The 13,482-nt window shown below is 32.8% G+C and overlaps 1 protein-coding gene and 1 non-coding gene across 2 annotated transcripts; one reads left to right on the plus strand and one right to left on the minus strand.

The window, feature by feature from the left end:
- Window positions 1-2,521: 2,521 nt before the first annotated feature.
- LOC108345208 (uncharacterized) lies at window positions 2,522-4,240 on the plus strand. The gene is made up of 5 exons (XM_017583787.2): window positions 2,522-2,731; window positions 2,964-3,053; window positions 3,180-3,329; window positions 3,636-3,836; window positions 3,955-4,240. The coding sequence occupies exons 1-5, from the start codon at window positions 2,564-2,566 to the stop codon at window positions 4,057-4,059; spliced, it is 714 nt and encodes a 237-aa protein (XP_017439276.1). The 5' UTR covers window positions 2,522-2,563; the 3' UTR covers window positions 4,060-4,240.
- A 9,060-nt stretch (window positions 4,241-13,300) lies between these two features.
- On the minus strand, window positions 13,301-13,373 carry TRNAA-UGC (transfer RNA alanine (anticodon UGC)). The gene has a single exon. It is a non-coding gene; the product is annotated as a tRNA-Ala (tRNA).
- Between the last annotated feature and the right edge of the window lie 109 nt (window positions 13,374-13,482).

The raw sequence follows: 13,482 nt of genomic DNA on the forward strand, positions 1-13,482 counted from the left end.
ACTTTATTTACTATTATTCTTTAGCCAATACAATTTGTTAAATACTTTATTTAATAAATAATATTTCATTGAATTGTACGTTAAATTTTAAAATATAATTTAGTCTCGATTTTGTTTAACAAATTTAATATGTATATGAACATAAGAAGAAAAAAATTGTAGTTTTAATCTATTAGTTTCACGAATAAGTGAAAATAATAAATTAAAATGAAGTTTCAATTATACGTAACTTTTCATATATTTTTGTGGAGAAATTTTCAAGTGGATTAATGTTTTATTTTTATGAGTTATTTATATCTTTTCCTAATAAATATAGTTTACATATCTTTCACATGTAATTTTTTATATTAAAGGCTTGTTGTGATTTTCATGCTTTGTATTTATATTTTTATTTTAATAAATTTTTATATAAATAGATTTTAAAATATAAATATATCTCACACATCAAAATTTATTATAATGTTTAACAAAAATTTATCTGGAATGGTAAACATAATACTCTGTAATATGTGAAAAATAAATTCTAATGTATATAAATTTAACATTAAAATTATATTTACTTTTAAAATAATAGTATATTCATTTCAAAATTACTAATTAAAATTCGTCCATATCCTTAATAATATATATTACAATCAGAATTTTATAAAAATTATAATAATTTTGCTTATACAAAATAGGGTATGTGGTCCAAATTTGGGAAGATATTTGAAAGCGAACACGATCTACCAATCTTGCAAGCTTTTGTTACCATTCTAGCAAAGCTACGCGATCCCTTAACCAACCCGTAAGTAACTCTGAAAAGTCTTCGTTTTACATTTTATTTTCTAGTGTTCAAGTCACAAACTCTGAATATATATATATATATATATATATATATATATATATAACCATTTAATCTGTATGAAATAATATATACAAAAAAAAGTTTATTTCTCTAATTACATCTTATTATTTTGACAAATAAATTATTAATTTGGTCAATAAAATTGTATTTCTTTGTTATATTAAATTTTTAAACTAATAAAAAGGGTTATTAACTTTGTAAATTAATAAGAAGGTCTTTCGAGTCAGAAATCAAACATTGACAAATTTCATGAAATTATTGTTTTAGTTTTAAAGAAGAATAAGGTCAGTAGGATAAAGCTAATATTATTTTCAAAAACATGTTATTAGCACCAACTTGTTGAATCATTTTTAATAAATCAAAAAATTAAAAAAATCATATTAAATAAATCTTACAAGATCAAAATACCAATTAAATTTTAAATTATTATTTTATTTTAAAAGAGTTAATATATCTATTTTCATTTATTTTGTTTAATGTAATTATTTTTTAAATATTTAATATAGTTCTAATTTTGATAATTTATGTTTAATTTTATAATATTTATGGTAACAAAATTCAAGTAAGTAACCTGGTGATCAAAGCATAAAAGAGTTCTGGTAAAGAAAATTAAGAATGTTACTTGTTGAAGTGTAATGACCGACAATTATAACTAATTTCCGTATACCATCTATTATTAACAATTTAAATAACATAAAAATATTAAATTAAATATAAATTACCAAAATTAAACATTAAGAAAAATCTCGTCTTAAACAAAATTAAATAAAATATAAGTTAAATCTCTTTAATTATTTCTATTTATTTTAAATTTTTTATTTTGATTTCTGTTTTTTTTAATTTGACCTCCATAATTTTAAAATTTTCAATTGAGTTCTAAATAATGTTAATTGAACATTTGTAATGATTCAAATTAACACTGTTTAAAATTCAATTAAAGATTTTAAATTAATTAATATCAAACTGAAAAAACCTAACAAAGGACAATTAGTTTAACCTAAAATATATCCAATTATTTAATACCGTATATTAATATATGAGTGCAACTTGGCGGCACATGTTCCCAAAAAAGAAAAATTATCGTACTACGCCTGAGATAACACGTGATTTGTATGCAAGGAGGGTCAGTTTCACTTTTCTTTTTTTTGTTTTAAAGTAAAATTTCATAATAGTCCTTTTAATTATGAACAATAAATAAAGCTTCATATTTATTTTCATTTGGGTCTTATTTCAATTTTCTTGAATAGTGGTTATATTTATAGTTTGATCCTTATCCACTTAAACATTCATTAAATGATATTTAAAAGAACAACAAATAAATCTAATACTACCAAACGTTCAATATTAAAAAAATACGTCTCTTCTTCTCTAAACGTTAAATAATAATATGAAAGAATTATAATTATATAAACTTCAAAATAAAATATCAAAAATTAAAAATATGTTAATAACTTTAAAAAAAGCAAGATAAATATATAAATATCCATTCCTACTAAAGTTAGGTAGACAAATTGAAACCACTCCATGTACTTAAATACCATTATGTGTGTACACACATCAACAAAGGCAAAGAGTGTAAAATAGAGAATACTTTGCTGTGTTGAAGAGACATCATCTGATATATATATATATATATATATATATATATATATATATATATATATATATATATATAAAGCTTCATTTATTCATTCATTGTGTGAAGTCATCATTGTTATGGCAACCCTTTTCATGGTTCCTTGCCAGCATCAATTGCTGAAGAAGTTGCAGAGCCATTGCCATCCAAAGCCAGCAGCACCATCAAACTCCATTATTAGGAGTGAGAAAAGTTCTTCATTCAGTTTCAGAAGCAATGCCAATGTTCCTTTTCATGAACTTCCTGGGGTGACATATATATTCTCACAACTATATGAACATGAATTTTTAATTTTTTTTTGTTGGGTTTTTCTGTACTATGTTTCTCCTGTATCTTTAAAATATATTAATAGATACTGAATTTGGTATATATTTTAAAATAATATATCAGTATTTTTAATGTTCAGCTAGGACAACATTAAAAAATTCAACAAAAACTTTCATGAAGAATCTAACAGGAAAGTGGCAATGTTCTTTGCAGGCTTCCTTTGATCAATACATGGATGACAAGCACAGAGTTCTGAGAGCTGTGTTTTCTGGTGACAAAGGAACAACTATACAGATAAATGAGGTACTTGGACAAGTTTCATTTCAGATGAACTTTTGAAAAAACAATGTAAGAAACATGAATGAGATGGAAAAATGGATTTGAGTGATGATGATGAGAAAGTGTTTATGGTGTTATACATGTATGCAGGAAGAATGGAGGATAAACATGCCTACCATACAATGCCTATTTCTGAGTGTGAAACCAGTAGCAGATGTGAGATTAACATTCAAGTCTAAAGGGGAAGATTATCCCCCTCACATTCCTCATCATGTCACCAAAGTTCTTGAGCTTCACTTTGTAAGCCCTTTTCTAGATCAACTTCTTCTCAAAAAGTACTTACAAACAAAAGAAACAAGATTTAGATCAACTTTTCAATTAAGTTATAAACATTATTATTGTCGTTCGAAATTTCAAATGTACTAGAAAGAAGACTAATTTATAATATATAATACTGACTTTAACTTACAGGTTGAGTTAGGTTTAAAATCTACTTCTTTTGATTAAAAAGTTTCTGATAAACTAATTTTGGCTTGATTTATTCTTGTTAGATATTTTCTTGTTCTTCTTCTGTAAGTATTTATGTGGAAGTTTATTGAAATGCAGACAAGGTGGAAGCTAGAGGGTCTGAGTGCCCTTTACAAGGACCCTTACCAGATAAACCTTGATGTTAGAGGCACCATATACCCAGAAAGGAAGGGAAAATATAGTTGGCTCAAGAATCAGATGGACATGGAGATAGCATTTTGTGTTTCTCCAGCAACAGCTTTCATTCCTGAAAGCGTCTTGCATAATGCCATAGAGCTGGTTAGATTTACGTTTAAGATTTTGATCAATTAAGAAAATGATTCCAATCTTTAATATGAATTATGAATTGAATTAAATATTTTTAGGAGGTGTTGTTGATTAATCAATTGATTAACAGGTTTTCAAAACAGTGTGGGATGAAATGAAGAAGGAATTCCATGGTAGATTACTGCAAGATTATAACAAGTTCAAGATAAACAAGAACAAGAAGATTTCTGTATAAACTTAGTGTTCTATCTTTGTAATTCTGATAAACTGTCATGAATCTCTCTGTAAAGGAAAAAGAGAGATTCAGATTTCTCTGTCTAGCTTTCAACATTTTCAGTCTGCACTTTGTACATATGCATGGATTATTTTTTCCAAATCATTTTTCAATAAAATAAGTAAATATGCTATTAAAATTACTCTATTAAATTGAATTTCTTTTCTCATTTCTTATTTTAACAAATCAGAATACGATTATTTTGTTAGAACAACTTAAGAGTTCAAATGAAATGAAATACTTATTTAGTGATAGTCCTTTTGTTTTTCTTTCCCTCAAGTTCAAGCATACAAGCAACATATTTTGGTAGGTACTTTCAAAGAAAAATTGTCATATACTAAAATAATAAAATAATTTGGTATTATCATTTAATCATAATTTATTATGTATTAAGTTTTATAATAACTATTTTAAAAATTAAATAAAAAATTATATGTAATTAAATGAATATATATAATTGATTAACTCTGTTTTTTCTTACTTAATACAGTTTGGCAAGCAAGAAATTTAATTAGTTGATTTTGTCTAAATATTTGTGATATAATCGTTGGATAATAAACAAAGAACATGGATATATACCAAATGGTCCAAGACGTGTCGGCAGATACATAGATATTGCGTGTGGTTTTAACAAATCACATTCACAACGCGTTTTTGTTTTGTTTTGTTTTCTTCCTAACATGTTTTTGTTTTTATTTTCTATTTCGTATTAATTTTAATTTTGGCGTAAATACTTTTTGTTCGTGTGAACACGCAATTTTATCCCGTATAATACTTCAATTACATCTTTTATTTTCTAGCTTTTAAAATTATGAAACTTTAATCTTTTGCTAATATATCATTAGTATGGATATATATATATATATATATATATATATATATATATATATATATATATATATATATATATATATATTCGTCATATTGATTACTTAAATTAAAGAGACTAAAAAGTGAGTTTTCCGATTCCTTATGGATTGTGTAACATCTCAAAATATAGTATAAACTACATAATATAATATTTACATAAATTGATATGTTAGATCAGTTATTCACTTAGTAATAAAGAGTTACTAATACAGTTATCTCAAAATATCTATAAAATTTAAAACTTTGAATCAGAGACCTATTTTACTCAAAACTATATACAAGATCGAACGGTCTGTACTAAACTTCTGCTCACATCCATCGGATGATCATTGCAAAGGATAAACTAAACGGTAACCATGGCAAAAACATAAAAGTAGGGTAAGCTAGTGTAATTTAGCAATCAGGTTAACTTACAATTCAATAAACAATTCCAACACTTATACATATGCATAAAACACATACAAACATATTGACCGACCCCTCTACTTTAACTGTCCGAACTGGTATGAATATGTAGTTATGGCCGTTCGTGCACTCGTGGGTGTAATAACTGGAAACCCATCAGCTGCCACACGAGGTTAGCCCATTATACCTCACCTAAGGTCTTCTCCCTTAGACTAGAACCTCCTGCTAATCTCACGACCTGAATTACCCATCTCTACTTGAGATTTGGTAACCATTAGAATGTCAAGATGAACACCGTGGATTTCACTATCCATATTCATACCATACTATTACCTTGAAAAACCGACCACCGAGACATTCCTCCTTGGAATTCTCTTTCATATCTACCTTTAAAAATCTCATGCCAGATTACAATATCAACATTATTTCTCATGCATAATACATTTAAACACTGTAAACACTCACAATACAATATAACCATAATCCTTTACAGATCGAAAACTTATTATTAATATCAAACCGAACGATGACTACTACCACCCATGAATATGACCAAACGGTCAATTGAAAGCATAAGGCTTAACCTGAGCCAAATATGATTTGAGATGCAAACACTATGTTAAACGGACACTTAGAGGTTAGAACAAATGCTTATAACTAAAATCAAACACTTAGTGTAAGACCAAACGATCTTTCACTGTCTAGGACCTAACGGTCCATACTAGATAATGTTGAAGAAGTGGCCGAACATGCTTAGTGACCGACTACTAGAAGTGAGATATAATACTATACTATTCCAATTCTACACCAGGGCCAAAATAAATACTATTAAACCAAACACCCCCAACGAAAACCGAGTATTAATGTAGACCAAATTCTAAAAGGAAGTCGAGCTACACTAAGGGTCGAACTCTAGTGTAGAACCAAACGGTACAACAGTATAATCGAACGATATAGTAAGATGAACACCAACTCAAACCGAACGGTCATTAACTGGTACGGCCCATAAGAGACCGAACATAGTTAAGATCGAATACCCATATTGACACTAGACCAAACACTATTTTAAAATCAACTACCAGTACAAGACCGATCAGTCATTAACTGAAGTTTCACATAAGCAGAACTTAGTTAAGACCGAACACAAGGAGAAGGTCGAACGACCAACGAAGGACCCTCAGTGAACTGCATAATTCTGCAAAATAATTGCAGAATTATGATCAACACCAAATCTTTACCAATTTCTTTCATTCTTCTTAACTTCTAATCCTCCCAATTTATATATCCAAACCTATACACTTCTAAAGAATATCTAAACATTTCTCATACAGATCAAACTCATACTGAACACACAATCTCCATTTTTACTACGACACTTCCTCCCAATATCACTCGGCCACTGAACCAGACTTATGCAGAATCACAATCAACATAATTACAACACTTAATAGTCTTTAATAACAATACCGAACACATAATCATTCAGTTTCACACACATGCAGTACCATCAAACATCAATTTCATACATCGTAAATCAAGCAATTAAATTAACTAGCTTCCCTTACATTTTTTACCGAACCGAACTATAAACACAGCAGAACCCGATTACCACCAGAATTCCTAAGAACCTAAAATTTACCGATTCATAAGAATAAACCCACCAAAAGATCATATTTATGATCAAAAATGGGAAGAGGAAGTGGATGAATACATGCAACTAGAAAATTGACTTGCATGTGTCAAAAGTTTTGGAATTTCACAAGAACTCAAGAAATAGAAACTTACCAGCTCTAAACAGGACTTTGATTGGGTGAAAAGGTTGTTTTGGACTCCGAGATGACTTAAATTTGGTCTGATTAGAAAGTAGATGAAGTAAGATGAGAGATTTTTAGAGAGAAGGAGGAGAAAAGAAGATATCAGAACTTTTGGGAGAGAGATAGTGCATGCAGAGAATGGAGCAAAATTTTGAAACTTTCACTTATATACTACCGTCAAAAACCGATCCTTCATTCAAATGCATACACCTGTCTTTCCACTTTCTATGAATTTCTCAGTTGACCTATTAAACTAAAAATATATTATTTTTGACTTATTTTGTGTGAAACATAAATTTTATAATTCAGTTAGATTTATTGTGAGTTTGTGAATTAGTTAATTGAAGTACTTAAGGATATTTTGTTTTTACTTATTTTATATTTAGTATAATCAAAGTATATTTACTTTATTTATTATTTTATAGCATTACAAATCATTATCTATTTCATTAAATATTATTAAAAAATAGTAGTTAAAAACTAAAATATCAATTTACATAACTTATCTATGTAAAAATAAATAAATCAAATATCAAAATTATTTAAATATTATTAACAACATTCTACTGTTTAAAAATTTAATATTTATAATTATAATAAAAGACTTATAAAAAAAGTAAAACTTAGGAAAAGATGATAAAAAACTAATAGAGATGATTGTGGTTGGTGGATTACATATCAATACACCTTCAATCTTGTTCGAAATCGTTGCAGATTAAATAAATCGTGTTTAGTTTAACTCACATTTAAAGAATTTAATTTTTGTCAATTCAACTTTACTCAAATTCGTGTGGGAAGTTGAGTTAGCTCAAAGTTATCTCTATTTAAATGTTTAAAATTTATTAATTTTAATGTTTTTTCTACAATTAAAATTTAATAAATGATTAAATTCTACAAACCTATTAGAACTAGAAGTAGATATAAGAATTTAATTTTTTTCTCTCCTAAATATGAATTATATATAGAGAGAGATTTTGTTTGAAGAAAATTACCCGCACTAAAATTATATTGACTTTGTAAATTAATAAGAAGCTCTTTCGAGGCATAAATCAAACATTGACAAATTTCATGAAATTATTGTTTTAGTTTTAAAGAATAATAAGGTGAGTAGGATAAAACTAATATTACTTTCAAAAACATGTTAACACCAACTTACCAGGCATTGAATCAATTTTAATTAATAAATTGAAAAAAAATAAAAAAAATCATATTAAATAAATCTCCTAAGATCAAAATACCAATTAAATTTTAAATTAATTATTTTATTTTAAAAGTGTTAATATGTCACATGTTCCCACAAGAAAATGAATAATTATACTACATATGAGATTACACGTTATTAAAGTAAAATTTCCAAGGACAATTTTTTGTGTGGTAGTAGCCTATACCTTCCCACAACCCCGTACAATATAAGTGTTTCGGTAGAGATTTTATGGGATCGAGACACCAACCTTTCCAAAGCTTGAATCACGTGCTTCACCTACTCCTTCTGCCTAGACCGTTCGGCTTTCACAGTCTGACCGCTCGGTTGCTTCCTTGACAGAGGGGGAAGGTACCTGCAAAAGGCACTCTGACGCCCAAGTTAGGCGTGTGATTGAATAGCCTTGGCTCTTGATTGAATATTTAGTAAATGATTATCACTATTTGAATATTTGAGGATATGAGTTTAGTGTGAGTAGACCCTCAATGGAACGTACCTGACTTTTGGCCCTGTTGTATTTATAAGTACATAATCAAATAAAAACAAACTTACCTGAAGATTCGGTCAGTTCCTCATAAATGATTTTATCAATATCTTCAACCAGATATCTTTGGTTATGAATATCTCTAATGACATATCTTTGGTTATTTTAACCGTTTGCTAGACCTGTGGCCTAATAATAATATCTTAAATGTTGGCCCAATTATGACCCGACATTGATATAGCGATTTGGACCGAACGGTTCCCAGTGTTGACCGTTCGGACCTGGGCCTATACCATACATATGCCTCCCAAGTCCAAGTTAACCCTAGTTAACTATAGGACTTATGATGAGGTATTTGGGGAGGTTGTGTTCGATGCTCCTTAAGCTTTCATTTCTCCTTGGGTGATGGCAGACTCTAGGGGTTAACTTAGAAGATTTCGTAGATCAATGAAACTTGAGTGAGAGTTCACGGAGAACGTTCCTCACTGAGCAGTTGCTCAAAGTTTATAGTGGTTCGACCGTTTAGTTTGGCACTAGGAGTTCCTGGAGAACGTCCTAGTTAGAGGGCTTTACTTCTCGGCTTTGAGCTAGGAATTCTTCCTAGTGAACGGGCTTTACTGTTTAGTTTTACGACCTAGGAGTTACGGAGAACTTCCTAGTGGACGAGAGTGATCGTCCATCGGGGACTGCCTTCACCGCTCGGTTTTACGACCTAGGAGTTACGGAGAACTTCCTAGTGGATGAGAGTGATCATCCATCGGGAACTGCCTTCACCGCTCGGTTTTACGACCTAGGAGTTACGGAGAACATCCTAGTGGACGAGAGTGACTGCCCATCAGGGACTGCCTTCACCGCTCGGTTTTACGACCTAGAAGTTACGGAGAACTTCCTAGTGGACGAGAGTGACCGTCCATCGGGGACTGCCTTCACCACTCGGTTTTACGACCTAGGGGTTCCTAGAGAACATTCCCTAGAGTAGGGGTTCCTGGAGAATGTCCCTAGGTTTCTTTCGATGGTAAGCTCTCGTTTGATCAAGAAGTCAGTACATCGGATATTTGAGGCCGAATGGTTGAATGCCTATGAGACCCAATGGCAGAATACCTGTGAGGCCGATTGGCCAAGCATTTGTGAGGCCAAGTGACCGAATATCTATAAGACCGAATACTTGTGAGGCCGAATGGCCGAGCAGTTGAGGCCGAAGGGGCCGAACATTTGTGAGGCTAAGTGGCCGAGTACCTGTAAGGCCGAATGACCGAGCAGTTGAGGTCGAAGGTGTCGAACATCTAAGGCCGAGTGCCCGAGTACCTGTAAGGTCGAATGACCAGGTTCTTGATCACCTGATTAAACAAAAATTGTTCGATATTATTTATTCTAACAAAAGAATTTAAACAATAAAAGTCTATGTTTTAAAAAATTGAAATAAAACGTGATAATAATTGTTTCGACTGAAGTAAATTTTGAGATGAATCGTTTTCCGAGTGTTAGGGCCAGCTTTCCCATTAAGTAACTCAAGCCAATGAATTCCTTTGACAAGGTGTCGAGATTATCCTGTAGTTGTTTCTGCTTCTCTATTCTTTTCAGGGGGAATGAAAGGTATGACTTTTAAGCTATCGATGTAGCATTTTCGAGCTGTTCGTTGATCCGCCCGCACAATACATATGATTCCTTTGCCGGATGGAAACTTCATGGTCAAATGAGGAGTGGAAACCACATCTCCGAAGGCGTTCAAACAGGGTCGTAGCATTTCTGCTAATAAGAATCTTATTATGAGCTCTTTCACTTCTTCGCCCATTCCAAGCCGAGTCTTCAAATCTAAATATCCACGAGTATCGACTCTTTCCCCTGAAAAACTCATAGTTTGTTCATTAAATGGGGCTATTACATCCGCGGACAAATTCATTCTCAGGAATGTCTTCCAGTACAGGATATTGATCGAGCTGCCTTGGTTAATCAAGATCTTGGTGATACTGTACCGAGCTATCTCGGCTGTGATGACCATGGGATCATCCTGATCAAGGTCCGGAGTATGAAAGTCAGCATCAGTAAAGGTAATGGGTGGCCAGGATTGGGGCTTTCTCTCCACCACGTGCACTGTTTTCAAATTCCTTTGGTGTTTTTTGTGGACGGAGGATGATGCACCTGCTCCAGCAAAACCTCGAGAAATGGTATCTATACACCCACGGACCAAGAGGTCATGCTCATGACTGCGACTGTGGCTACGATAATGACTCTAACCTCGGTCGTCCCTCTGATATGACCGCCCGGGGCTTCTTATTCGGCCGCTCTCCTGTTTTACATATTTTTGGAGGTGGCCTGCTCGAACGAGTCTTTCTATTTCATCCTTCAATGCGTAGCACTCCTCTGTGGTGTGACCACGGTTCAGATGAAACCGGCAGGTATTTCTCTCATCGACATTCTTGGGAGTATGCTTTTTTCGTACGGTAAGAAGTTCGGTACTGAGGGCTTCCTCAAGAACCTTTGTCCTGGGTGCATTAAGGGTGGTGTAATGATCATACCTAGGCGTTCGGACGGAATCCCTCTAAGGAGGACCTTCACTTTTCTCGTTATTGTTGAACGGTTGTTTTCCTTCCTTTTTGTTCCCGTTCGCATTCCTCGAGCATCTTATATCTTCAATACGAATAAACTCAACCACCCTTTCTTGGAGCTCGTCCATAGTTTTAGGAGGACGTGCATATAAGTTTTCAACAAAGGATCTTAACCTCAGGCAGGAAGGCAAATTGCTGATGATGAAAGTATGATTGACATCCTTGACTCGTCGAGCGATATCGTTGTACCTCTTCATAAAGGCTTTCAAAGATTCATCTTTCTCATGTTTGGTATTTACCAGTTCCGCGGGCGTTAACTCCTCCTGTATTCGACTTGATGCATACTGCCTCCCAAAAAGGGTTTGTACAGTGGAAAAACAATCTACTGTATTTGGAGGAAGAGTGTTGTACCACGACAACGCCTCTCCCTTGAGTGACAATGAAAAGGCTCTACACAAGACTGGGTCATTGTTGGAGTAAAATGTCATTGCGTTGATGAATGCTCTCATGTGATCATCCAGATCAGTTGAGCCATCATACTTGTCAAATGTGGGTGGAGCTTTATCTGGAATGAGTGCCTACATGATTGCTGCCATGAAGGGCAGTAGACCGATCGGTCTTACGGTCTACAGAGGTGGTGGCTCTCTTCTTCCTTGGCTGCCGTTCGGATTCCCATTCAGATTACCGTTCGAATTGGTATTATTGTTCGGGTCGGTGTGGTGAGACTGCTCCTGGTTATGACGGGTTCCATGGTTATTTTCACCATTATGACCCCATTGGGCTAACGACGCCGAGTGTTGCTCGGATTGTACCCGACAATCCTGCTCAGTTCTTAGCATTGCGATCTCTTCTTCATGCTTTCGCTGCATCTCCTTCTGAGCTCGCGTTTGAGCTTGCAGTTGTTCTTGCATGGCTCGTGCTTGAGACTGCATCTGTTCTTGCATTTGTTCTATCAGATCTCTGGTATTCTGTTGCTCGTCCATACTCCTTGTGGTCACCATCTAGGCTTTGTCTGCTTGCTCTCGGTCTCACGGTGGACGCCAAAATGTTTCGGTAGGGATTTTATGGGACCAAGACACTAACCTTTCCAACGCTTGAATCACGTGCTCTATCTACTCCTTTTGCCTGGACCGCTCGACTTTCACAGTCTGACCGCTCGGTTGCCTCCTTGACAGAGGAGGGAGGTACATGCAAAAGGTACTCTGACGCCCAAGTTAGGCGTGTGATTGAAGAGCATTGGCTCTTGATTGAATATTTAGTGAATGCTTATCACTATTTGAATATTTGAGGATATGAGTTGAGTGTGAGTAGACCCTCAATGGAACGTACATGGCTTTTGGCCCTGCTGTTGTATTTATAAGTACATAATCGAATAAAAACAAACTTACCTGAAGATTCGGTCAGTTACTCATAAATGATTTTATCAATATCTTCAACCAGACATCTTTGGTTATAAATATCTCTAATGAAATATGGTTATAAATATCTCTAATGAGATATCTTTGGTTATTTTAACCGTTTGTTGGACTTGTGACCTAATAATAATATCTTAAATACTAGCTCAATTATGACCCGACATTGATATAGCAGTTTGGACCGAACGATTCCTAGTGTTGACCATTCGGACCTGGGCTATACCATACAATAAGTATTTAAATTAATTTTAGATTGTGAATAAACTCATTGTATTATTTCTTATTTATATTTAATATAAGTGTTTCAACATATGTATTATATACCAACTGCTGAAAGCTGCATGTTAATTAAGCGAAATTGAAGCTTTAAAATAAATTATATGTTTTGAAAAACATTGAACAAAAATATGATATACATTTGTCAAATTTTCAACACGTTGGTCTTGTTTATAATAATTACAAAAAATTGGAGATGCGGGGGATCGAACCCCGTGCCTCTCGCATGCAAAGCGAGCGCTCTACCATTTGAGCTACATCCCCAGTTGAATTTATCTTTACCCTACACTTAGTTGATATCAGTTTAAAGTTAATTATGAGAGATATTAAAATTTGAAAATGGATTTGATGTATGATTTCGAATCTGTTTCTT

The sequence above is a fragment of the Vigna angularis genome, chromosome 8 (genome assembly GCF_016808095.1).
Source record: "Vigna angularis cultivar LongXiaoDou No.4 chromosome 8, ASM1680809v1, whole genome shotgun sequence".
NCBI lineage: Eukaryota > Viridiplantae > Streptophyta > Magnoliopsida > Fabales > Fabaceae > Vigna > Vigna angularis.

Excerpts from the sequence above, each read along its gene's own strand:
- LOC108345208 (XM_017583787.2), top strand. The coding sequence starts at position 2,564 with ATGGCAACCCTTTTCATGGTTCCTTGCCAGCATCAATTGCTGAAGAAG. Across the intron at positions 2,732-2,963 it reads CTTTTCATGAACTTCCTGGG|GCTTCCTTTGATCAATACAT; the intron begins GTGACATATATA and ends TGTTCTTTGCAG. Across the intron at positions 3,837-3,954 it reads TGCATAATGCCATAGAGCTG|GTTTTCAAAACAGTGTGGGA; the intron begins GTTAGATTTACG and ends ATTGATTAACAG.